At 37.0% G+C, this 23750-nt stretch overlaps 2 protein-coding genes across 3 annotated transcripts in view; both read left to right on the forward strand.

Moving 5' to 3' along the window:
- RORA (RAR related orphan receptor A) overlaps positions 1-12069 on the forward strand; it is an 806543-nt gene extending 794474 nt beyond the window's left edge. The window contains exons 11-13 of one of the 2 annotated variants that reach the window (XM_052646480.1): positions 629-741; positions 2372-2532; positions 12033-12069. In XM_052646480.1, coding sequence (XP_052502440.1) covers positions 629-741; positions 2372-2532; positions 12033-12069 — 311 coding nt within the window. Of the gene's footprint in view, positions 1-628; positions 742-2371; positions 2725-12032 lie in introns of those variants that run through there. The other variant, XM_052646481.1, reaches the window with a different exon arrangement.
- Positions 12070-17904: 5835 nt separating this feature from the next.
- ICE2 (interactor of little elongation complex ELL subunit 2) overlaps positions 17905-23750 on the forward strand; it is a 63331-nt gene continuing 57485 nt past the window's right edge. The window contains exons 1-2 of the mRNA XM_052647108.1: positions 17905-17945; positions 20848-20952. Coding sequence (XP_052503068.1) covers positions 17905-17945; positions 20848-20952 — 146 coding nt within the window. The remainder of the gene's footprint in view (positions 17946-20847; positions 20953-23750) is intronic.

A 23750-nucleotide genomic window follows, 5' to 3' on the forward strand; every position in this document is an offset into this window, starting at 1 on the left:
ATCTCCAAGATAACAGGGTGTTTAAAACCCTCTCTTTTTTCTTAAAGTCCATTTGGATGTCGCCCACAAGTTTATCTGAATTTAATCTCTGTTTTTAACCAGTACTGCCTCTTGGTGATAATCACTTTTGAAAATTTGCTGTCTTCCTTTTGGAATTCTTAGTCATAAAGATTCTATCCTAAACTAACAACCCTTAATTAATTTGGCATTCTCTTGACAATTTTAGTTCCCTTGTACTCATAAGACAATTTTCATATTTTTTGTAATGGCTAGGAGAATTGATACGAGTATTTCATTCAGAAACGTAACTTTTAGAAAGTGTTGAAGGGCTGTGGTGGTTTCATTTGCACTTGTTTTAGCATGGTTTTAGATTTAAATGACTATCTTTTTGGAAGAGGAGGACCCTCCTTTCCTTCAGATGTCAGTAAAAATGGAAAGGCTTAGCACTCTGTTCTATGTCATAGATTAGCTTTCTTCTTCTTTAGGAGCAAATTTTGAATGAGGGGTGAAGGTGGCCTAAGAGTCCCTGACTCTGCATTGTGGTGTAATAATCTGTGTCTGAGTCAGGAGGAATTGGGTGTTCTGACACCATGCTGGAAGTCTAATGAGTCTGGTTTTTCACATTTAGATCGCTCATGGCTGCAGGAAAAGGTAAAAATTGAAAAGCTGCAACAGAAAATTCAGCTAGCTCTTCAACATGTCCTACAGAAGAATCACCGAGAAGATGGAATACTAACAAAGGTGAGAGCTAAGGTTTCCAGCTGACACAGCTGACTTATCCCTTGCCAACGTTCACACCAATCATGTTTGTAAGTCATCCCACCAGACCCCAGAATTCTCAGTAAGTGACAAGCTACTGAAAAGAAAGAAGTATCTCCATTTCAGAAAATTCTCTTGTGCCAAAATTCAGGTTAAGTCTGTCTATTATCATTGGTTATAAAGTGTCCTGGAATAATGGAGCAATGATAGAATTTTTTTTAAAGTATTAATCATTCTGAAACCACCCGCCTACCCTATTCCATAAGAGATGGGCAGAAGGCAGAGTTAATGTCCCATACTGATATAAACTAGAGAACTTAGAATTTAAATCTTGGAATTTAGCAGAAGGAAGTGATGAAGGACTAAAGCATCCAGAATAACCGTCTATTTTAATTTTAGTTCTATTTCCATTAAATTCATTAATAATCAACAATAAATGGCTTTTGTATTTTCTTCATCAGTTTCTCATTACTACCCTATATGCAAAACATAAGATTTCTTTTGTGCTTATTATCTTTCACAGTAAAGATATAATTAGGATGGCAATTTAAAATAGGCTAATACCCTTCGGTGCTAGTGCTAGTAGTATGTATTTAGTCTTAGAAAAATCAGCCCTGTTCTTTCTTGGATTATTTTATTTGTTTTATTGTTCCAGATGATGATTTGAAAGGTTTGGGGTTTTCTTCCTGTTTACTTTCATTCTTTTCTCCTGATAGCGAGGCAAGGTCAGAAAGAAGTTGGGGGTTAATTGCAGTTTGTTTTTGATTTTGCATCTATTAAATGAGACACTGAGACAGGAATGGGAAATGGAAGAAGACCTCTTCTCCATCTTCTTGCCCCAAGGCCAGGATACCATTAGGGTCTTTGATTATAGAGAGCACCTAACACATAACACATGGTCAAGACTGATGCTCTGGCGAAACATTTCTTAGGATTGTTCTGAGTTGAATATTCTGTGCAGTACAGAGCTTTAGAGTTTAAAAAGCATTTGTGCAAGTCATGCTGCTGTCCTCAGCAGGTAAATAGTCAATGCTGAGACTCCACCAGTCATGTTAACTTTTTTTCTCGCCCCCCAAATGAGGGCCTTTTGCTCAGACCCAGAATTGCTTTGTTCTAAGCAGAGCTCTTTCTAGAGAAGAAACTTGTTGTCGTTGGAGTTAGCTAGTATTCCTTTTGCATAAAATATGTAACAGATGGCTTTGCCTGTAGTAGCAGTGGCTTTATCTACCCGTGGCTGCCCCTTTGCCCACTTCTCTGTTCTCTGCCACCACATCTCTTCCTTTTCCCCAGTGGTAAAAGGTAGGGTTCAGGATGATAGAGCAGAAAGCATGTTGGAACAGGAGGAGGAAGTAAGAGACTTGAGTTCTTTTGCTTATGAACATCTTTCCGGATTACAGATTATCGAAGACAATATTTGTCTTCAAATTCATATTTAACATATACCTGGTATTCTCTATCATTTATTTTTACCATCCCTCTATTACTAGATGTTTAAGCTGTATCAAGTGTGTTTCATCATTGTAAACGGTGTTGTGACGCTCGGCTAGATTCCCTGATTTTTGATTCTTGCATTTCTTCTCTCCTGACCCGATGTCCTTTCTTCCACTTACAGTTAATATGCAAGGTGTCTACATTAAGAGCCTTATGTGGACGGCATACAGAAAAGCTAATGGCGTTTAAAGCAATATACCCAGACATTGTGCGACTTCATTTTCCTCCATTATACAAGGAGTTGTTCACTTCAGAATTTGAGCCAGCCATGCAGATTGATGGGTAAATGTATCACCTAAGCACTTCTAGAATGTCTGAAGTCCAAACAATGAAAAGCAAACAAACAAATCAATTAACCGAGACACTTTATATGGCCCTGCACAGACCTGGAGCGCCAACACACTGCACATTCTTTGGTGATCGGGGTCAGGCAAAGGAGGGGAAACAATGAAAACAAATAAAAGTTGAACTTGTTTTTCTCATGCATATGATTTCCATTATGCCTACAGATATGGACCCTTTTTCTGTCTCGACTTCTTGATCGTTGACCTCTGTTTACAGCAGAAGGCGGGTACTAAAGTTGGAAGATGTCCTTTTCTTGTAGCTCACTGCCCACAGACTTTCTACAGAGTCACCCATCTGTCGGTAACCACAGAGGGTCCAGCACTAATCGGTGACTGGTGTGCATAGCGGAGGTTGCAGCATTACTTTGCACAACTTGCTCTTTGTCTCATGAAGGAAGTTTTTATTTTTTTCACCGATTATTGCCAGTCAGCAGGACGGCACGAAAAGGGTCCATGGCACTAGCAACAATAGCATTATAATATATTACAGGGTAAATGGGCATGAAGACTATATATAGCTAAAAAGAGATATTGTTTATATATTGTTTTAATTAATATAAAATGTAGTTACTGGAGTAGCTTTTCCTGTTGAATTGATAAGGCACTTTCATTTTGCACCTTTTTTCTTTAAATTAAATGCTAGCGTGTTCACTGTCGTGTCGCATGTGCACCAGAAACACAGGTTTAACTGAGAAGGCTTGGAAGGTACGTCGGGAGGTATTTATGCTGCTGTTTACACAAATATTTTTAAAAGACTGGCTGGTCATATCTAGAAATCATGCTGTTGGATTAAATTTTTTTTTTTTTTACGTGTGAATTTGGAATTAGACACAGAACTCTCCCTAAATTGTACTTTGCTTTTTGAATAAGTTTAAGGGTAGATGTGTTTATGCTTCATACAAAGTTGAGTGATTGATTGGGGTGGATTTACGCCCTCATGCACAGTATTTTTCCAAAGCTTTTGAGCATGCCACCTCATGGAGATTGGGGAGTGGGGGGATGCTCGTTTCACACAGTTGAGTAGACTCAGTCTCAACTTGGAATTCTTAGGCTTTAAGAACAGATCAGTAACCAGAATATTTATCAGAATCTAGCTTTTAGTAGAAGAAGGACCCAAAGATTTTTGTCTGGAGCAAACGCACACTCCCCATGTGTGAAGACATGAAGCATTTACTTCGTGAATGTTTATGTTCTTGGTATCATCTAGAACCCTGAGACTTTCAGAGTGAATGGTTTCTAGACTAACTGCCTCTCCATGGTATCATTCTAGAACACTCTTCATATTTCACAGTCAATGGACAGGAGGGCAAAGGAAACATACGATGTTGAACCAGTTTCTCTTATTTAAATGTTAACTATTGTTAAGTCTTTAAAGTGAAGTTGATGCAAGCTGCAAACATTTTCTTCTGTATTTATCTTCACTAGAAAACTGTGGACTGTAATTTATTTTATTAAATCTTGAGAAGACAGTTTGGCTTTTGTATTCAGGCGAGAAATATTGAGTTGTTTTTGTTTAATTTTGTGTATGTGTGTGTCTTTTGTTTTTTACATAATTCCCAGTAGGGGGGAAGGGGAAAGAAACAGTCTGATAAGACAAGTGTGCATATTCTAAAATAAGTGACCTTTGGGAATATAGGTGTTTAGATTATTTTAGTCACACTTGGAGTGGGATTCAAACCTCTGGCCTGACATCAAAGACCATGTCTATAGAGAAGAGAGAAGATCTTCCCATAGTGTAAAGGTGAGCATTTCCTAGCACCCTTTTACAGGGAAGAAAGGATCTCCTCTACCACCAGGGTTTCTTCCCCCATCCTCCAATCTTCTGCAGGAATTCAACTCCTGCTGGGTCACCTAGAGCCCTCCACTCGGTTCTTAACTCCACTGACTTTCTGACTTGTTTCCTGAGGGACCTGGAAAAGGGGAAGGAACTATTCACACAGAAGTGTGTATGAAGCCTAAATAACATCTTTTTTAAAAGTTTTTTTTTTTTTTTTCAAAAATACAGTAAGGGTTTAAGCATAAAAGTAGATGATGAGAATAGTATTTACTTAAATTTCTTACAAGCATATAAAACTTTATGTGACTTTATATAGAGAGGTAACTATCAGCATATAGTATTTATATTTGGGCAAGAAGGGTTAAATCAAATCTTTAATTTAAATAAACGTTCCTTGAAAAATCGATAGTATTTATACTCTGAATAGAGTACCAACTTTAGTTCAGTTATTTATTTATCCTTTTTTTTTCCCCCCCTGTTGTTTCTCCTTTTGGGAAGAAATGGTGTGTTTTATTTTGGTTGGGGTTTGTTTTTGCTTTTTTGTCATTTTGATTCACTAAATTTGGGGATGATTTTATTAAAGTCTATTAACTTCTTTTTAACCAAAGCTTTCTGAATATGACCAGCCTCAGGTGCTAGCGCATTAAAGAGCAACTAAACCTAATTCCAGTGTCCATTTGTGAAATGATGAGAGCTAATTGGACTTCTCTGAGGGTGAGAGAGAATACAATGTTGAACATAAATTTCTTTTCCCAGAAAGGATTTTGCATGTACCTAATGCAAAAAAAAAAAAAAAAAAAAAAAAAGATGCTCTAATCTCAGTAAGTCACTCCATGGTGACATTGCTTTTGGAGTAAACCAAGATACATTGACATGATGCTGCTACTAGGTCTTTGTGAAAGAAAAACAGGGTGTGGACTTTAAGACAAAGTACATCGACAGTGTAGGAACAGAGTAGTAGAGGCGCGCTTGGTGAAATGAGGGAACAACTATTATACGGATCGAAGTTGGGATCTGAAGTTAAACAATTTTTGTTGAAAAAATATGAAGTGCAGAGAAGGATGTGAAAAACTTTGTATTTTTATTTTCTTCCTTATTATAGAAATACCTGTGTGATGACACAAAATACTTGCTGATATAGAACAATTATTCTTAATCGTTCTTGTAATTAAAATTGCCTAAACTTAAATGTCCAATAGTCTTTTAAAGATTGGAATCACATCATTGTTATCCTGACTGCTATAATGCCTCATACAATTTTTAAACGTATGGTAAATAAGGCTTTTGCACAAAGCCTGAACACCTTCGGTTACAGTGGTGTCCAAATGGTTGCATTGTGTTGTGAAGAAACTGGCCTTGGTCACAATGAAATCAAAAGTGCAGATGAAAAGTGCAAATTGTGGTTAAAGCTATGGATTTTTTTTTGTAAGTGTTCAGCATCCTAATTTGCTTTAAAGGTGTGGATTTTTTTTAAGTCTTCAGCATCCTAATTCACCCTTTCTAACTTAAAGAAAACATTACTTAAGACACTGCTTCTAAGTTTGGTTGTTCTTTATAGTGTGGATATTCAGATCTCTGTGAGTGTATGGGGATGGGCTGAGGGTCAGGTGAGGAGGGAGTGGGTGGGTGTGTGTGTGTGCGCGTGTGTGGTTTTTGTATGTATGATGTGTATGTGTCGGACCGCTTCTAGGCTACTAAGTGTCAATGGAAAAGAAAATGTATTCAAAATACTTAAATCAAAACTAGAAGATGGAAAAAAAAAAGATTTATTCTATACAAAGCCTTGTCTGGACCACTTTAGAGAGACTTCTATTTTTTTAACCCTTCTATAAATATTTGATGGCACTTGAAATATTCCTGCAATAAAATGTGATTTGTGTAAAGAAAAAAAAGATTTTGTAATGTGAAACAAAGAAAGAAAGTAATGTAATTTTCTAAAAAAAGAAATACAAACAAACAAACTTTGTATTATTTTCTTGATGGAATTTGTCTATCTGTCTTTGGAGAACTTTTTATTTCATTGAATGTGCCATAGTAGAAATACGTGTTTTTAGTTTTAGACTTAAGGAATAGCTGTTTGTGTTCCGACATTCCAAAATGCAAAACAACCTAGTAGAATCTTTAATGAAAAGGTTTAAGTAGGATGTAAGCTTCTCTCATTGTTGCTTTTTTGCACATGTTCTTCATTCCTCTCTAGTGCAATATGTACATAGAGCACTTCCAGGTGTACTTTGATCCCTCAGGGAAAATTACATATTTGTACAGTTTTTTTGGTTTTGTTTCTTTTTTTTTTTTTTTTGCCTTTTGTTTTTGGCTAAGGAATGTCGATTGAATCACTTGTTATTGTTGAGAGGCAGCCAGATAATAATCCTAAAGCCACTGTTTCAAACATTGATTGTTTAAATCATCTGTCCTTCCAATGCTATTATTTGAAGATAATAATAATAAAAAATTATTTTCTGACAGTTCTTTGTGCTGATTGGTGGAAAAAAAGGGGTAAATAAGCACCTTACGATTGACTTACTGTGAATGACAATCCATCTTGATATCAATAATAGAAGCCCTATCATTTTGGAGTTCGGGTTATAAGAAACAAACAATGTGCTCAGGGATCTTCTAAAACTCTTAAAACAGGGTGGCCAGTACTACTGGGACAAAATTGTGTTTTGTATTGTTAATAATTATGATAATACTATCCCTCCAAGGCACAAGTGAACTGTGTAGAACTGCGTGTGTGTAAACTTCACTATTGTTCATTTTGTTTTGTTCAAAATGTATATATTCTTCCGTCTTATGTGCTTAAAAACATTGAATAACTTCCAGAGCAGTATAAAGTGATGCCAGTATGTTCAAAATATAAACTAATAGGTCATAATCAACCGAGAGCATCATCCAAAGTACAGTCCTACAAACTCCACTCACTGTTTCTCTAACAATTAAAATATTCTTGATATATTTTATTTATATCATTGTATATTAAAAGGTATTTCAAATTCTATATAGTATGTATAAAAATTTTTAGAAGCAGTCGTGAGATAAGAGTCCTGCCTATCAGTGCAGTGAGAGAGGTAAAAGATGAATTTTTTTTTTTTCAAATACCAGCAAGTAACTCCTGTTTTCACTGTGTTCTACTCTAGAAACAAACAAGCAGAAAATTCCTTTTGGGGGGATTTTAACTGTCTTTTACTTCCACATTTGTAATCTGTTGAGTTAATATAAGAGCAAATGGCTATAAAGAGAAACAAAACCCACCAATGTAACAGCAACATGAGCCAGTTTTTAGGGTAACATTTTATGTTTTTGAAACATTTTGAAAGTAATTATTCGAATATCTTACTTTCCATAACCTCAGTGAACCTCAGTGTAATTGTTCGCTTTGATTCTTCCACACCTAGAGTACATTTTCAGAAGAAGCATTACCTATTTTCTTACCCCATGGAAAAGCAAAATTTAGGATAACTTTACATGTTGTTTAGATAAAAAAAGAAACCGTCACCTTGTTTTGATGATAAAGACTATGAAAACTGGCATAAATCTCTCTCTCCATATACATATATATATATATATGTTTATACACACACATACATGTACACACAGAAGTTATTAACATACATATTATACCATTTAGTTCCCAGTTCTTACCTAAAGATATGACACAGCAGAACCCCGTAAAAACAACTTTATCATATAGATCAGGGTATATGCCCATAAATGCAGTTGCAACAGTAAATCATCTGTTATTAACAGTCTGTGATACACGTCTTCATTGTATTCCCAAAACACTAGTATTATTAAAGAGGTTCCACCAGATTTGATGAAAGAGACTTTCCTATTATTGTTTATTCTTAAGATAAGGCTGGCAAGCACTGTCTTTACAAAGTAGTTGGTTTCACTTCTGGGTCTGCTTGCTTGCTTGTTTGTGTAAGTGAGCTCATTTTTGTCAGGCTCTCAGTACAGTTTTTAAAATAATCCAGAAGCCTGGGTTCATACTAAGGAGATATTGTAAATGCAGGGGATCTCCATGTTTAACCAGACCCTCAGAACTTAGAGCAATAAATACGTTCAGTCATTTATTTATTTATAAATGAATGATACTATCCCTATATTCAGTCCAAATAGAAACAATGTCTTCTCAGCAATGCAACATAACGTGGAGTCTTGTGTTAAGGTGAATATGAGAATTTTAAGGAGATGCCTAGAAAATCCATATTTGCTGTTGACATTTAGTGTTTGCCACAACAAACATCACACCTCTTTTTCTCTTTCCCTTCTAAGAACTGATGAAAGATAGCTTCCTATTAGCTTTGACATCCTGTGTGTGCCATTATGTTGTTCTCCAAGAGCAATTAAGTTCTTTGCAGTGTTCGTGTGTGATTCCTTTCTCCTCATTATTACTTTAACATGGATGAATAGTATTCCTACGAACTTGGTTATCATTGAACAGATTGCATATGTAAATGCAGATAATTCTTGAGCAATATAGTGAATATGATTTCACACACACACAAATCTGTATGTACTGTACACATCTTCCTGAATCTAAAACTCTCTTCTTAGCCACAATGGTTTGAAATCTCATATAAAACAGTGGTAAATTTTTAAACATTAGGACATTAGCTGGCTGCTTCTTTAAATGTACCTGTATTGTCTGCCTGCTCCTTTTGTGGAGATGTGTTTTTGTATTGGATGTTTGGGCCAATGGGAGGCTTCAAGCAACAACATATTTTCCCAGTTTAAATATATTTAACATACGACAAACCCCAGACAAGGCTTTTAATATGTATAAAGAACTGCAGTGTTAGGTGGTTTATTTGCAAACCGTTTTCAATGTTGTATTTTTATGGCACCTTTAACAATATTCTTGTTTCCAAAGTACAAAAAAAAAAATAGGTTAAATAATCTAGCCATAACTGAATGTCAAGCAATAAAACAAATGACTTTTGTGCATAGACTTAAAAAAATACAAATTTTAGACATCTGCATGTAAATGCAATCTCTTGTTTACTGCTTTCTTCAACTTGAGCAATTGATTCCTTATTTACTATTAACTTAAGAACTTGTAATGGCCTGTAAACATTTTCTCTCTTACTCTTCTTTCAAATTACCTTCGTCCCTGCTTTTGAGTCATAATATTTAATGTTGTTCTGCACATCTCTATACAGTTAACTTTTTGGCTTTCATTCTGTATAGATAAGAAAATGTTATATTATAAACAGCCTACTCAGTGCAAATATTTATCTGTTTATCAAATCCACAATATGCTGTATAATACTGGTTTTACTATATAATCTATTTTAGACATAGCTGTTTAGAACTAGAGTGTGCTATTTTTGTGTTTTTCTGATGTGTGGTGCTAGATAAGTTACTTTTGTGAACAACAAAAAAATACCCTTTTATTCCTAGACAATACCACCTTTGGGTCTTGTTAATTTCACTGAGTATAACTATATATTTGTATATATATACATATATATATATCTACCTGTGCCCAACTGGCAGCTGTATCAGAGTGCTGGATTTGGGACATGCTTTTCTCTTTAAATACATAATATCATGATATAAATTATTCTAGAGTGTATTTAATTAGGATAAAATTACTTCCTTAGTATGGATATTTGACATCTATAGGGTGAATTTGTTTATAAATATGGATATATGAAAATGTATTAGCATTTACTTTATGTTTGCTACTTGGCTTTATACCATATCTCCTAAGCTGAAAAATAATTTGCCAGGCCTTCAAGATCCTAAAGAAACACTCTAGTTTAATGGAGTATTATTTTTTTCCTTACTAAGGCACCTTATTATTGGCACCTGACAGAGTTGTGTACTTAGCTCCTATAATAGATAATACACATTTATATAAAATATCCTTGTTGGCTTGATGGCAGAATAAACCTTTCCCCTCCTACCTGAGCCATGAGAAGTATAGAGACATCCGCTATCATGGCAGAACATGGGCCATAAAGCAGCTTTGACAAGGGATGTTCTGTGTTAACTTGACCTCAACCAGTTCCATGAACTGAGTGAAGGACCTTCATTTAAAAGTCATTTAATAATGAGCTTAGTTAATTCTTTCACCTGTTCTCCCAAGACCTATTGGCTTTCTTAAAAAAAAAAATCCACGTATATCAAATATCTAACTAAGGATGTAGTTAACCTTATTAAATATTGATTAGAATTGTTCTGTAATATTACTGAATTTGTAAGATCTTTAGCAAAGATTTTTGAGCAATTTATAAATATAGAGCAAATGTTTCTGTTTACTGCACTTTTTGTAATTGAAGGTGATAAATTCTCAAGCCATGGTTATTGGCTTCCATGCACTGAATATTTACCCACAATTCTAGACATTTTCCATTTTTATGGAAGAGTTGCTGTTACCTTAATTATAAATGCAATCATGTGGTTAATGAGAGCTAATGCTAATAGTTAACCTTTTAAAGTGAATTGGCTACAGTTTAGGGAGAAATCTCTTTGAATACAGATCATTTCATTCCTTATTGCTTCGCATAGAAAGGGATTGAAACTTTTTTTTTTTAGCCCCATTTCGTATCCTAAGGTTCCTAAGGATAGAGATAGTATCTCTTTGTGTTTGCACAGTGGCCAGCACATGTCAGCATTTGATAATTGTTCAATGACAACAGGTATGCCCCAAGTCCAACTTTTTCCCTGAGTTGTTTTGGTAAATTTATAAAGTATGCCAAGCCTTATGGTTAATACTTTCTTCTACAACCAAGTTTTAAAGCCACATTTTCAAAGACCACATGAAATGCTGATTCTAATTGTGTGTAGGTCTTGAGGATTAAGCACACAAATTTCACAAAACTCTGTGAGTAACAAACTCAGCCTTCTGTAAATATACATGCAAGTTCAGAAACAGTAATACTGTACCTATAAATATGCGCTGTCTATTTTGTGTACAGTATGTAAAAACTCCTTTTCTGCCACACTAAAAATGCAAGCCATTTATGGGAATCCTAAAAAATAGTATTGTACTAAAACTTTGCTAATGATCTTCATTAGAGGATCATCCAACTTTTCACTGACATTGGGTTTTCTTTTCAATTCACTCTTACAGTAGTCTGCTTATTTCCAGCCGTTTGTTATTTTATTGAGTCCTCAATTAAAAAAAAATATTTTGATTCATTTTGTAAATACAAGCTGTAAAAAAGAGAGATTTAATGTTGTCTTTTAAATACTCCGATTTTCATTCTAATATGAATGTTGTTATATTGTACTTAGAAACTGTACCTTTAATATTACATTACCTTTATTAAAAGTGCATTGAACACATCAATTTTAGATGTGCTTTATGTACGGTTATCCTATAATAAAATTTCAGCTTCTAATGGAACACTTGCCTCATTTTTCTTTCTTTTCTTTGGTTCTTGAGTTGCATGTACAGTTTTCTAGCTTGTTTCCATAGAATGGAGTAGGACAACCTTGCTACTCAGTGGGTCCATAGACCTGTGGCACTGGCATCACTCATGACCTTGACATTGTCAGAAATGCAAAAACCTAGGCACCATCCCAGACCTACTAAAACAGGATGTGCATTTTCACAAAATCCCCAGGTGATTGGTTTGCATATTAACGTTTGAGAAGCACTGGTCTATAAGGCAGTACTTTAAAAAATATAATTTGTCTCTATTTTGCAGGGAACAAAACATATACAAGGATCGAGCTACCCTTTGATCAGAAAAGGCAAAGAAGGAAATTTCAACTTGTGAGGAAACATCTATTGATTGATAGTAGCTGCCAGAATTGCAGAAATGAGGATTCTCAAAGGAGTGCCATGACTGATCGGTGATATCTACTCTGAATGTAGGAGGGGAGAAAGCCTGAACTCACACCACACTTTTGTCATCTTTGCTTTAGAAATCATTAAAGGAGAATGTCAAAATGATGCCAAAGGCTTTAAAGTTGCCAAAGACTTTTTAAAAATTTGACTTTACTGGGCTATCATTGTATCATCCCAGCCTGGCCCCTTCTCTTGAGTAGATCAGATAGGAGTAAACCAATAGAGTTAACTTAGCTAAATATCACATAATTTTAACGATGCAAAGCCTCCTCACAAATTACTTTCAAAGTAATGTCAAGGACATTGACATTATAAAATATTTGGAAGTCAGACTGAAGTCAGACTAAAGGAAACTGAGTTGGGCTTTTCCTCCACCCACATTCCTAAGCGTCTCTTGCACTTAGTAAAATAAATATTTGAAATGATCTCCAAAGTCATTAAAATATAACAAACATCATGAATGACACTGATGGATCCCCAGTTTGTCTGGAGGCAAACCTAAACATCCAAGAGTGGCAGAAGCCTCTTGCTAGATTAACAGCCACTTAATCCTTTTCCTGTACCATCAGTGAGCTTGTTTTCCTAATGTAATTTATCTATGATTAAGGAGCTAAGAAAAGTCTTTGTGTGTTTACTATGATTCTGGATTTTTTTTCTCCTTTGGAGGGGAAATACTGACTCTAGTAAGATATAGTCATGTCTCAGTAATCCATTTGTTATTTATCTGCCTGATAGATTTCTCAAACAATATTTTTAATTCCAGAATGATTTCTTTGTAGGGGAGAAGATGCTTCAACTGTGACTTGTTCTTTGCTTACAGAACAAAAATTAATTTTAGCCTCCCTCACAGTTAATTACAATAACAAGTCTCATCCCCCTAACAAGTCTCACATCTATCTCCTACCATTCTTTCTTTACTGTTTCCATAAAATATACATTGTATTCTAAAGACAAATACTTATTTAGTTATCCTACTTGGAATTATTTCTGCTATCTTTACTTTCTCTCTGTGGGATAGTTCAGTCAGTTCAGTTCAGTCACTCAGTCCTGTCCGACTCTTTGTGACCCCATAAATCACAACACACCAGGCCTCCCTGTCCATCACCAACTCCCAGAGTTCACTCAGACTCACGTCCATCGAGTCCGTGATGCCATCCAGCCATCTCATCCTCGGTCGTCCCCTTCTCCTCCTGCCCCCAATCCCTCCCAGCATCAGAGTCTTTTCCAGTGAGTCACCTCTTCACATGAGGTGGCCAAAGTACTGGAGTTTCAGCTTTAGCATCATTCCTTCCAAAGAACCCCAGGACTGATCTCCTTTAGAATGGATTGGTTGTATCTCCTTGCAGTCCAAGGGATAGTTAAGAGCTACCTATAAATAACTAGCATTCATGGAGTGAATGTGGAGGGAAAAAAAAAAAAATGCTGAGAAATTGGTGCAACCACTGTGGAAAACAGTATGGAGGTTGAAAAAAAAAAAACCAAAAAACTAAAAATAGAGTTTCCATGTGATTCAGCAATCTCACTCCTGGGCAAATATCCAGAGGAAATTCTAATTCAGAAAGATAGCAGCACTATTTACAATAGCCAAGACATGGAAGCAACCTAAATCTCTCTCCTTTGACAGAGGAATGGATAAAGATGATGTGGTACACACATACAGTGGACTCAGCCATTAAAAAAAAGAGAATGAAAGAATGCCATTTGGAGCAACATGGATGAACCTAGAGATTATGGTATTAAATAAGTCAGAAAGAGAAAAACAGATACCATATGTAACACTTAAATGAGGAATCTAAAATATACAAATGAACTTATTTACAAAATACAAACAGACTCACAGTCATAGAGAACGAACTTATGGTTACCAAAAAGGAAAGGGGATAGGGAGGGATAAATTAGGAGTTTAGGATTAGCAACTATTATGTGTATCAATAAATAAACAGCAGGGTCCTATGGAATAGCACAGAGAATTATATTCAAAATCCTGTGATAACCTAGAAAGTAACAGCATTTTAAATCAACTATACTTCAAATTTTAAAAATTAAAAAAAAAAGATTGGCATTCAAATGAACAGTTAATTCTGGGTCTTATTTTAGCCCAGAGACCACCTCATATAGAATCCAATAAAATATACTTCAAAACTATTATCTTCTGAATAGAAAAATTTGAATACTTTAGTCATTCTGTTCTGACAGCATAGCTAGCATTTCTCTGGCTTTTCAGGAGTGATGATAATTCCTCCTCACTTGAAGTATCATTTATTGCTGAAAAGCCTAATTAGAACAAACTACTATTGGCAACAGTATTTCTCCCATTAGTTTCTGAATCAATTACTAGATTGAAAAGGGTTTGCAACAGTACTATTTCTGGATTCTCACTTTGAAAATACCTTATGGATGATTGTAAATGCAAGAAGAAATTCCCTGAGTGAAGTAGTTACCAGCTTCACTTCATGGCCAAGTTCATCCCAGATAAAGCAAAGGAAGCTTGTTAGCTGAGGGGTAGGAAAATAACGTGGTACTGATTGAAGAAAAAAAAAGATCTTGCACATTTCTCTATCTTGATTTGGTTGACAAGAAGAAATACACATAACAAGTCTGATAACTTCACTTAGCCAGGTACTTGCATTTTAAAGTTCTTTTTGAAATTGTGCTCCACTGAATCATTTTATAAACTCAAAATGAGTACTCTTGAAAATTCTTTCAAAATGAAATTAGCTTCTTGTACAACTTAACGAGTTTCTCAGTTTAGCAAAATGAAATAAAATCTTTCTTCTGCTTGAATATCCACAGAATAAAATGGAATAATCACTTTGAAAAACATTTGGCAGTGTTTTTAAAAAGTCAAACACAAATTTACCATACAACCCAACAATTCTATTTCTATGTATCTGCCCAAGGGAAATGAAAACACAAATTTCACACAAATACTTGTATTCAATCGTTCATACCAAAATAACTCATAATAGCCAGTAAGTGGGAACCATCTAACATTCATCATGTCGACAGGATAAACAAAATGGGTATATATATATAAATGTGCTACCATTTAGCAACAAAACAATTACTAATACTTGGTACAACATAGATGACCCTCAAAAATGGATGATCTACTAGGAGAAAAGAATCCAGATGCAAAAGACTATATGCTGTATAATTCTGTTTATCTGAAGCATCCAGAAAAGGCAAGTCTGTAGAATTATGAAGCTGCTTAGTGTTTGGCCAGAGATAAAGGTGGGAAGGGAGATTAACTGAAAAGGAGCACATAAGATTTCTCAGGGCAATGGAGATGTTCTAAAACTTGGTAGTGTTGATAGTTGCATAGCTGTGCACTTAACTAAAAATCAGTGAATAACTGAAGTAAATTTTATGGAACATGGATTACACCTCAGTTAAAAACTGTTTTACACAAACACACACCCACCCACACACACACACACACACACACACACACACACACACACACACACCGTTTTTTCGCTATAACTCAAGGAATAAGTCCAAAATTCTAAATTCTTTAGCATGGCATAAAGACCCTCTTAGGCCCCTCCCTTTTCCCGGTCTAATTGCCTTCACTTCCCCAACACAGTGATCCAGTAGCTGTTCTCCTCACAACATGCAACACCGTTTCATACTTCTGTGCTCTTCCCACCAAACCACAGCCCCTTTATCCAGTGAACTCCTAGTAGTCCTTCAAGACCCAGCTAAATGAACCTTCTCTGAAGTAGTCTCTAAATTGTCTCAGTCAAAATAAATAAATAAATAAATAAATAAATTGTCTCAGTCAGAATGAGTTCCCTCCTCATTGGGTTCCCTTAGTATCTATAATGTGCGTGTGTGTGTGTGTGTGCGTGTGCACGCACGTGCACACACGCCACTGAAATAAACACAACATGAGAGCTGTGAGCTTCAATTTTATTTAGGGACTTACTGAAGAATATAATCCAGGAGACTGCCTCTTAGCTCCAAGGAACCAAAGAGGTAAGGGGACAGGTCAGTACACATGTGATATTCTGGAAGGGAGATGTAAGCAAGCAAACCTTCTTGGTAAAAGGTTGCTGCTAGTCAAGAGAAGCAGACAGCTTAACGGTTTTAGGGCTTTTCGAAGTATAGGAAAATGCATTTAATCCTGTCAAAAAACTACTAAATAGGCGCTCCAAGCTCACACACACGTGCTCACAATAGCTCTATTTTATTGGTGAGTCAGTTAAGACACTTGAGTAAAGTCACAATAAAGTCTGGGTATTCCCAGTACTGTACTTGTCACCTGTCCTCCTTCCAATTTACCATACCCTCAAGGTGGAGGACTTTCTAGGGACAATATGCAGCCCGGAGAAGGAAATGGCAACCCACTCCAGTATTCTTGCCTGGAGAATCCCAGGGACAGAGGAGCCTGGTGGGCTGCCGTCTATGGGGTCGCACAGAGTCGGACACGACTGAAACGACTTAGTAGCAGCAGCCCCTTAAGCGAGGGTCCAGCAAATCCTGTCTCAGCTTCCAAGGCAGACTACCAGCAGTCTGGGGACCTGGAGAGGGCCCCGCCCACTGCGTCACTGGTGACGCCATCACGCAGGGTCGAGGCGGCGCCGCCGCGTCCTTTAAATACGGCCTTCCTAGGGTGCGCGAGCGAGAGAGAAAGGAGACGGGTGGGGAGTGTGTTTTCGTTTCGTGGGGGTCGCGGTCTGGGCCAGAGCCGCCGCGGACCACGAGGTGGGCGGCAAGGCAGCTTCGTGACGGAGACGCGGTGGGGAGGGCGCGCTCGTGAGAGTCGGGAGGCGGGAACATGGCGGCCCATCGGCCGTCCGGGACCCTGCACAGCTAATGCTAACGCAGACCTGTTCTCCGGCTTTGCTGGCTGATTTCTTACCTCCCTGGAACCTTGTTTCTCCTTTAGTTCCCTTTCCCTCAGCCTGCCTTTCTGTCTTCCTCGGCTCTCTCGCCCCAGCCCCTCTCCGGGCAAAAGTGTGGAAGGTGGGTTCAGTAGGAACAGGTGAGGCCCGTCCATTACTGAGAGAGAGACTCTAGCATTTGACTGCGTTGCTCACAAACTCGTATCTGTACGCACAGGGTGTCAGGAGATGCACTGAACTTGGAGTGTTGACGTTCAGACCAGATTTGTAGTGCTAGTGATTCCTCTTCTTGATCCCGTTAAATGCCACTTAAGTTATCTAGACCTCAGTCTTCGCAAAAGTGAGGTTCTGTTTGAAAGATTCTTGATATCCAGAGCGTCTGCCCTTCGTCGCTCGCCAGAATTTGCCCCATAATTATCTTTGGGAAGGTGGAAGCATGATTTATTTTGGCAGTAAGGGAGTCGGGGCAGGGGGCTGAGTCAAGACATACATCCCGTGCCCGAATGGGATTTAGTCTGTGAGCAATGAAAACGCCAATCTGTTTCCGTCTTTATTTTCGCGAAGTTCCTGGAATAAGTTAAATGGAGAAGGACTGATCCTGTGTCAGCTTCGCGGTTCTTCCTCAAAGACCTTGGAAATATTCATCTGTCTGCTCTTTTTCTTTTTTTTAAGTGTCTGTGTCGGATGAGAGTAGGTGTTAGGAACAGGTTCTTGCCTCATCTGAGTTAACAGTATCTGGCCCGCCAATCACCTAATTTTGTTCTTGATCTTTGGTTTTTCCTCAGTTGAGTGCAAATTCTGGAGAAATCTTCTTCCTTTAAGAGCCTGCACTGCCAGGCAGCAGAATTGTGAACTAGAGTGAAGGAGAAATCTAGGAATATGAATTCCATGATGGCCATGGGTGAACCAAGGTTGAACTGGTGAGTTACATCTGTTTGTAATCCCCTAAAGTGGATTGAGGGGCTTTCCAGGTGGCTCCGCTGTAAAGAATTCAGCTACCAATTCGGGAGACACAGGTGCAGTCCCTGGGTCAGGAAGATTCCCTGGAGAAGGAAATAGCAACTTGCTCCAGTATTCTTACCTGGAAAATTCCAGGGACAGAGGAGATTGGCAGGCTGCAGTCCATGGGGGTCTTAAAGAGTCAGACACAACTGAGGGACTGACTAGGCACCTACGGAACGAGATTGAAGTGGGTCTGGTGACTAGATTAGGAAAGGAGGGTATCTGGCCTGAAGAGATCTGGAGGAAACAAGAGGACAAATTTAGTGGCTTAAGAGTTTATGATTCTCGTCTACACCTACTGAGCAGTTTTGAGTTATCTTTGACTGTACTTCCTCTCTTAAAGTGATGACAATTCAGCATTTAGATTGTGTCTGTATGTATAAGTCCATTGTGTATTTATTGTTGGTCTTAGTGAAGGAGAGATACTGGAATATTCTTGTATTCAAGAACCTAGTCCATATCTGTACAAGTAATAGACCTTCTTTAAGAATTGATAAGCTTTTTTTAAAATATTGGAATCTATGCTGCTGCTGCTGCTGCTGCTAAGTCACTTTAGTTGTGTCCGACTCTGTGCGACCCCATAGAGGGCAGCCCACCAGGCTCCCCCATCCCTAGAATTCTCCAGGCAAGAACAGTGGAGTGGGTTGCCATCTCCTTCTCCAATGCAGGAAAGTGAAAGTGAAGTTGCTCAGTCGTGCCCAACCCTCAGGGACCCCATGGACTGCAGCCTTCCAGGCTCCTCCGTCTGTGGGATTTTCCAGGCAAGAGTACTGTATCAAGTGATAATGTAAATGCATAGACTATTTTAGAAGTGTATGAGACCATCCCAAATAAAAGACTCTATTAAGTAATATATTGGCAATAGAAATCTAATGTATGTGCTACTTTAGGTCAATTTAACACACATTAACTGAGCATCTATACTAGTGAAGGAGTTTGCTAGCAGAGAATATAAAGGTTACAAGAGACAACAAAGATAGCTAAGACAGCACCTGACTCAAAGATTCAATCAGTATGTATTCTGGTATAATGTAGATGATGATATTGTGTATAATAATGTAATATAATTCATATTGCTTCACTGGCAATCATATTACAATATAGAAATGTCATCTAAGTAACATGCTATATACCTTCAATTTACAAAATGTAACTTCAAATTTATCAAATAAAATCAATATGTGCTTAATAAGTACTTGCTTATTGCAAACAGTGCTCCCTTCCTCCAAGGAGCTCACAATCCCTGGGGCCTGTGACTTTGTTTTTGTATGTTATGCAAAAATTTTAGAATTTAATGAGATGTCACAGATACAGGACCATAGCAAGTAATAAGAAACTACCTTGGTGTATAGCAAATGAGATTTTAAAATTTTATTGTTTGTACATTAATCATTGTTTTTTAGATAAACACCTTTGGAAATAAAAATGAATATGGTGCAAATATGCTAGATTTCCCATTTTAGGAATGGCCAGCTGCAGATGCTATTTGATCAGATTTTTCTGTTGTAAGTTCCTAGAGATATGCTCGTTTATGTTTCTTGCTATAAAGAATATGTTCAAATGCAACACAGATGCTCTTTTATACTGTGACATTGTGAAACCAAATGTGGTTCAGGGCCTTTGCATTGCCTTTGCATTGCATTATAGACCTTAGAACTGTCCTTTTCTATAGAATCCTACTAATTTTTGGCCTCCCTAGATTAATGGGTCTCAGTGTATTTAATTTTTAAATTGTTTCCTTCAACCAGCATTTATTTGATGCTTACTAGATGGAAAGCCTTAACAACAGTATGTTAGTCTGTAAATTAATTACAATATGGAAAATCATATATGACCTTACAGGTGGTTTTAGTAGAGGCACACTATTGATCACATTTGCCAAGTAAACAGATATAGTTGGATAATCAGTCTTTGTAGTGTTCTTTGGCCAAGCACAATAGTGAATGAGGCAAAAATAAGTTGAGAAACATTTTCTTTGTGCAATCAAACAGCTTAGTGTTATGCCACAGAGCCTAAGATGAGTACTAAAGTAAAAAACAAGGCTGATTATTGAAATTGGAGAATTTCAGAATGGGCCTAGCTTAAAAACTATACAAGAAATAAAACATCTAAACTCACACATCTGGTTCAGTTCAGTTGCTCAGTCATGTCCAGCTCTTTGCAACCCCATGAATCGCAGCACGCCAGGCCTCCCTGTCCATCATCAACTCCCAGAGTTCACTCAGACTGACGTCCATCAAGTCAGTGATGCCTTCCAGCTATCTCATCCTCTGTCGTCCCCTTCTCCTCCTGCCCCCAATCCCTCCCAGCATCAGAGTCTTTTCCAGTGAGTCAACTCTTTGCATGAGGTAGCCAAAGTACTGGAGTTTCAGCTTCAACATCATTCCTTCCAAAGAAATCCCAGGGCTGATCTCCTTCAGAATGGACTGGTTGGATCTCCTTGCAGTCCAAGGGACTGTCAAGAGTCTTCTCCAACACCACAGTTCTAAAGCATCAATTCTTTGGCGCTTAGCTTTCTTTACAGTCCAACTCTCACATCTATACATGGCCACAGGAAAAACCATAGCCTTGACGAGATGGACCTTAGTCGGCCAAGTAATGTCTCTGCTTTAGAATATGCTATCTAGGTTGGTCATAACTTTTCTTCCAAGGAGTAAGCGTCTGTTAATTTCATGGCTGCATCAAGTTAAAATATTAAGAGGTGATTTTCTGGGAAAGGAGAGGTTGGGGACATGTAGTTTTAAATTGCAGTTGTAATTGCTCGTGAATCTAGCCTGATATTTCAGTTGTCAAATCCAAGTAAATTACTTTGTTTTTCAGGGATGTTTCACCAAAAAATGGTCTTAAGACGTTTTTTTCTCGAGAAAATTATAAAGATCAGTCCATGGCTCCAAGTTTAAAAGAACTATGTATTTTATCTAGCAGGTAATATACTTATTTATTTGGTTATTTATATCCATATTTGATATTTTTCTGATACTTGAAGTTGTATATCTACCTGTCTATATCCACTATGAAACATTTGAATTATAGGAATGTAAAAATTAGAAAATAGAAGAACTTAGTGTCCTCAAAAGACCACTCTTTGGTGTACATATGTAACATCTTTTAAGACCTTTCTCTACACATGCATATTAAACAGATGCATATTAAAATGGGGGTCATTCCCTGGATATCCAGGGATTAGGACTCCATGCTTTCACTGCTGAGGGCCTGGGTTCAATCCCTTGTCAGGGAACAAGCCATGCGGTATGTGGCCCAAAAAAGAGGGGCGGGTGGGGGTGGAAATCACACTATAAATACTATAAACACTGTAAAACTTTTGCAATTTGGTTTTTTCATTTAACATAATACTTTAGGTATTTTGTGCCCCTACATTATTTCAGTCTTCTTATGGCTGCATATTACTTTACAGAGATACTTTTAATTCTTCTAGTTAGTTTTACATTGTACAATGTTTGTGCAGTTTTAAATAGTAACATTTATAAATTTCTTGTAATTATTTCTATAAGATAAATTTATAGAAATTGAATTATTTGGGTGGATACTATAAACACTTTATATTTTAATAGATACCACCTAATTGCCATAGATTTCATACCACCAAATTTCTGGTATGAAAATGTGTATTGTGACAATAATAATTTCCCCTTCTCACTGCTTACCTGCCTATAACAGCTCTTCTTTCCTTTGTGATTGGCTGCTTCTACTCTATTGTGGATGAATCTTAAAACTGAGTCATGAAGTTTACTAGAAAGAAATGATAATATGCCAGATGAAGAATTGGAGCTCCCCTAGGAGAGCTCAACGTTTACTTTCATCTTTCTCCACTCCTTTTGGAATGGAGGAAACATATTTCCACTCTCTGCATGGAATGGGACCCCATCGTTTCCACTTTTTCAGTATCCTGTCAATTAGCATCGTCTGTTACTCCCACTTCTCTCTTTTGTTTTTGGGTGGGAGGCACTTTGGTTAAGTGGTGCAAACTTGCAGGATCTTAGTTCTTCAACCAGGGATCAATCCAATGCCCCCTACAGTGGAAGCTCAGTCCTAACCACTAGACCATCAGGTCTTTTTTCCCTCTTTGTTCTCTCTTGATCAGTATTTAAGCATGCTCAAGTTTGTCATGTCTCAATCCCTAAATTTCACAATCCCTCCTAGTTAGTTTGTTACCTCTTCTCTCATTTGTACTTAGACTTCTTTGTACTTGTATATGCTTGCTGGGAGGACATGAGGGACAAAAAAGCTATAAGACCTACAGAAAACAGTTAACAAGATAGCATTACCAAAAATTACTTTAAATGGATTAAATGCTTCAGCCAAAAGACAGATTTGGAGCATCTATTTGAGAAACAGAATTGGGGGGTGGGGCAGGGGAAACACCTTCCCTTAACTGCACATCCCATTGCACTTACCTTCACTGAACATCTCACTATTGATCTGTCTCCTACCCTCATTGTTAAAACTACTCCTCTAAAGATAATGAGCTATTTTCTATGGCGATATCTCACTCTCCAATTTTCCTCCTAGTTTTCTGGTGACTGTGATATATCTTAGTGGAATCAGTTCATTGCTACCACTGATATTCATTTAGGCTGTTTTCATTCCTTTACTGTCACAAAACAGTGAGCATCCTTGTTATATACGTGCTGATATAAGGATAAGTTCCTATGAGAGGAAGATGCATGTGTGATTCTAATTTTTATAGATATTGCCAGATTGCCATTAAAAACATTAAACAAGTCCTTTTTTTATTCCATCAGATAAATAGATAAGTTCAAATAAAGGCAAGCAGAAATTGTATTAATAAGACACTTTCAGAAATGAAGAGGCAGTTTCAGGAGCAACATTTCTTGCCAAAGTTCATAATTATTGTCTTTGCAAGTCTCAACTACAAAAGGTTAAGACCGTAAATTCCTTATCGTGTGCACCTATGAATATTTTTCAGAAGCTATTTCTGTTATCGAACTTGTACCATTTCTTGGAGATAACTAACTTCTAAAACTTATTACCAGGTAAACAACTGCCTTTGTTTATTTGAATCAAAGAATGCCTACCAATACTCATGTCCTGAGATTTAGTGCACATATATCTTTACTCTTAAAAAAAAACCAAAACTCACTTTTATTAACTTTTATCTCAGGCTCATCTTTCCAGACTAAAAATTTCCAGTATTAGTCTTATTCATTCTGCTGCTGCTTCTTAAATATTTTATGATTCTTTGTCAATCTGGTTCTATTTAGCATATCCCAAGTGTGGGTTATAGTCTGAAATATGTAAAGGAGAGGACATATTACTGGAAGCTGAGTACACTTAACTCCTAAAATCTTTTTCTTATAGTAAGAATGAATTTTCAGGCTATATTTAATTACCAGTTTTCTTGATGGAAAAAACTAGAAAGAATGTAAATTTATTAGCCCTAATTTTGCAATTTTTTATGTTCTGTAAATAACATACTTGGGAAAATAGTGATACCTCTGTTTATGCTACTTTCAACAACATGAGGTTTTTATTCAACCCTTCTCCCTCCAATAAAAGGTAAAAATTTGCCTTTTAAAAAATTAGTTTCTGGTTATAGATATTTGTAACTGAGTTTTAAGGCAGCAAAAGGGAAAGTAGCTTCAAATACAAAAAAAGAAAAAATTTTAACATGTTTAGTGTACCTAAGTAAATCAGATTCAGTGGGTACAGGTAGACTTGAGATGGGAGCTACAGGTACCATT

This window comes from Budorcas taxicolor, chromosome 10 (genome assembly GCF_023091745.1).
Source record: "Budorcas taxicolor isolate Tak-1 chromosome 10, Takin1.1, whole genome shotgun sequence".
NCBI classification, from domain to species: domain Eukaryota; kingdom Metazoa; phylum Chordata; class Mammalia; order Artiodactyla; family Bovidae; genus Budorcas; species Budorcas taxicolor.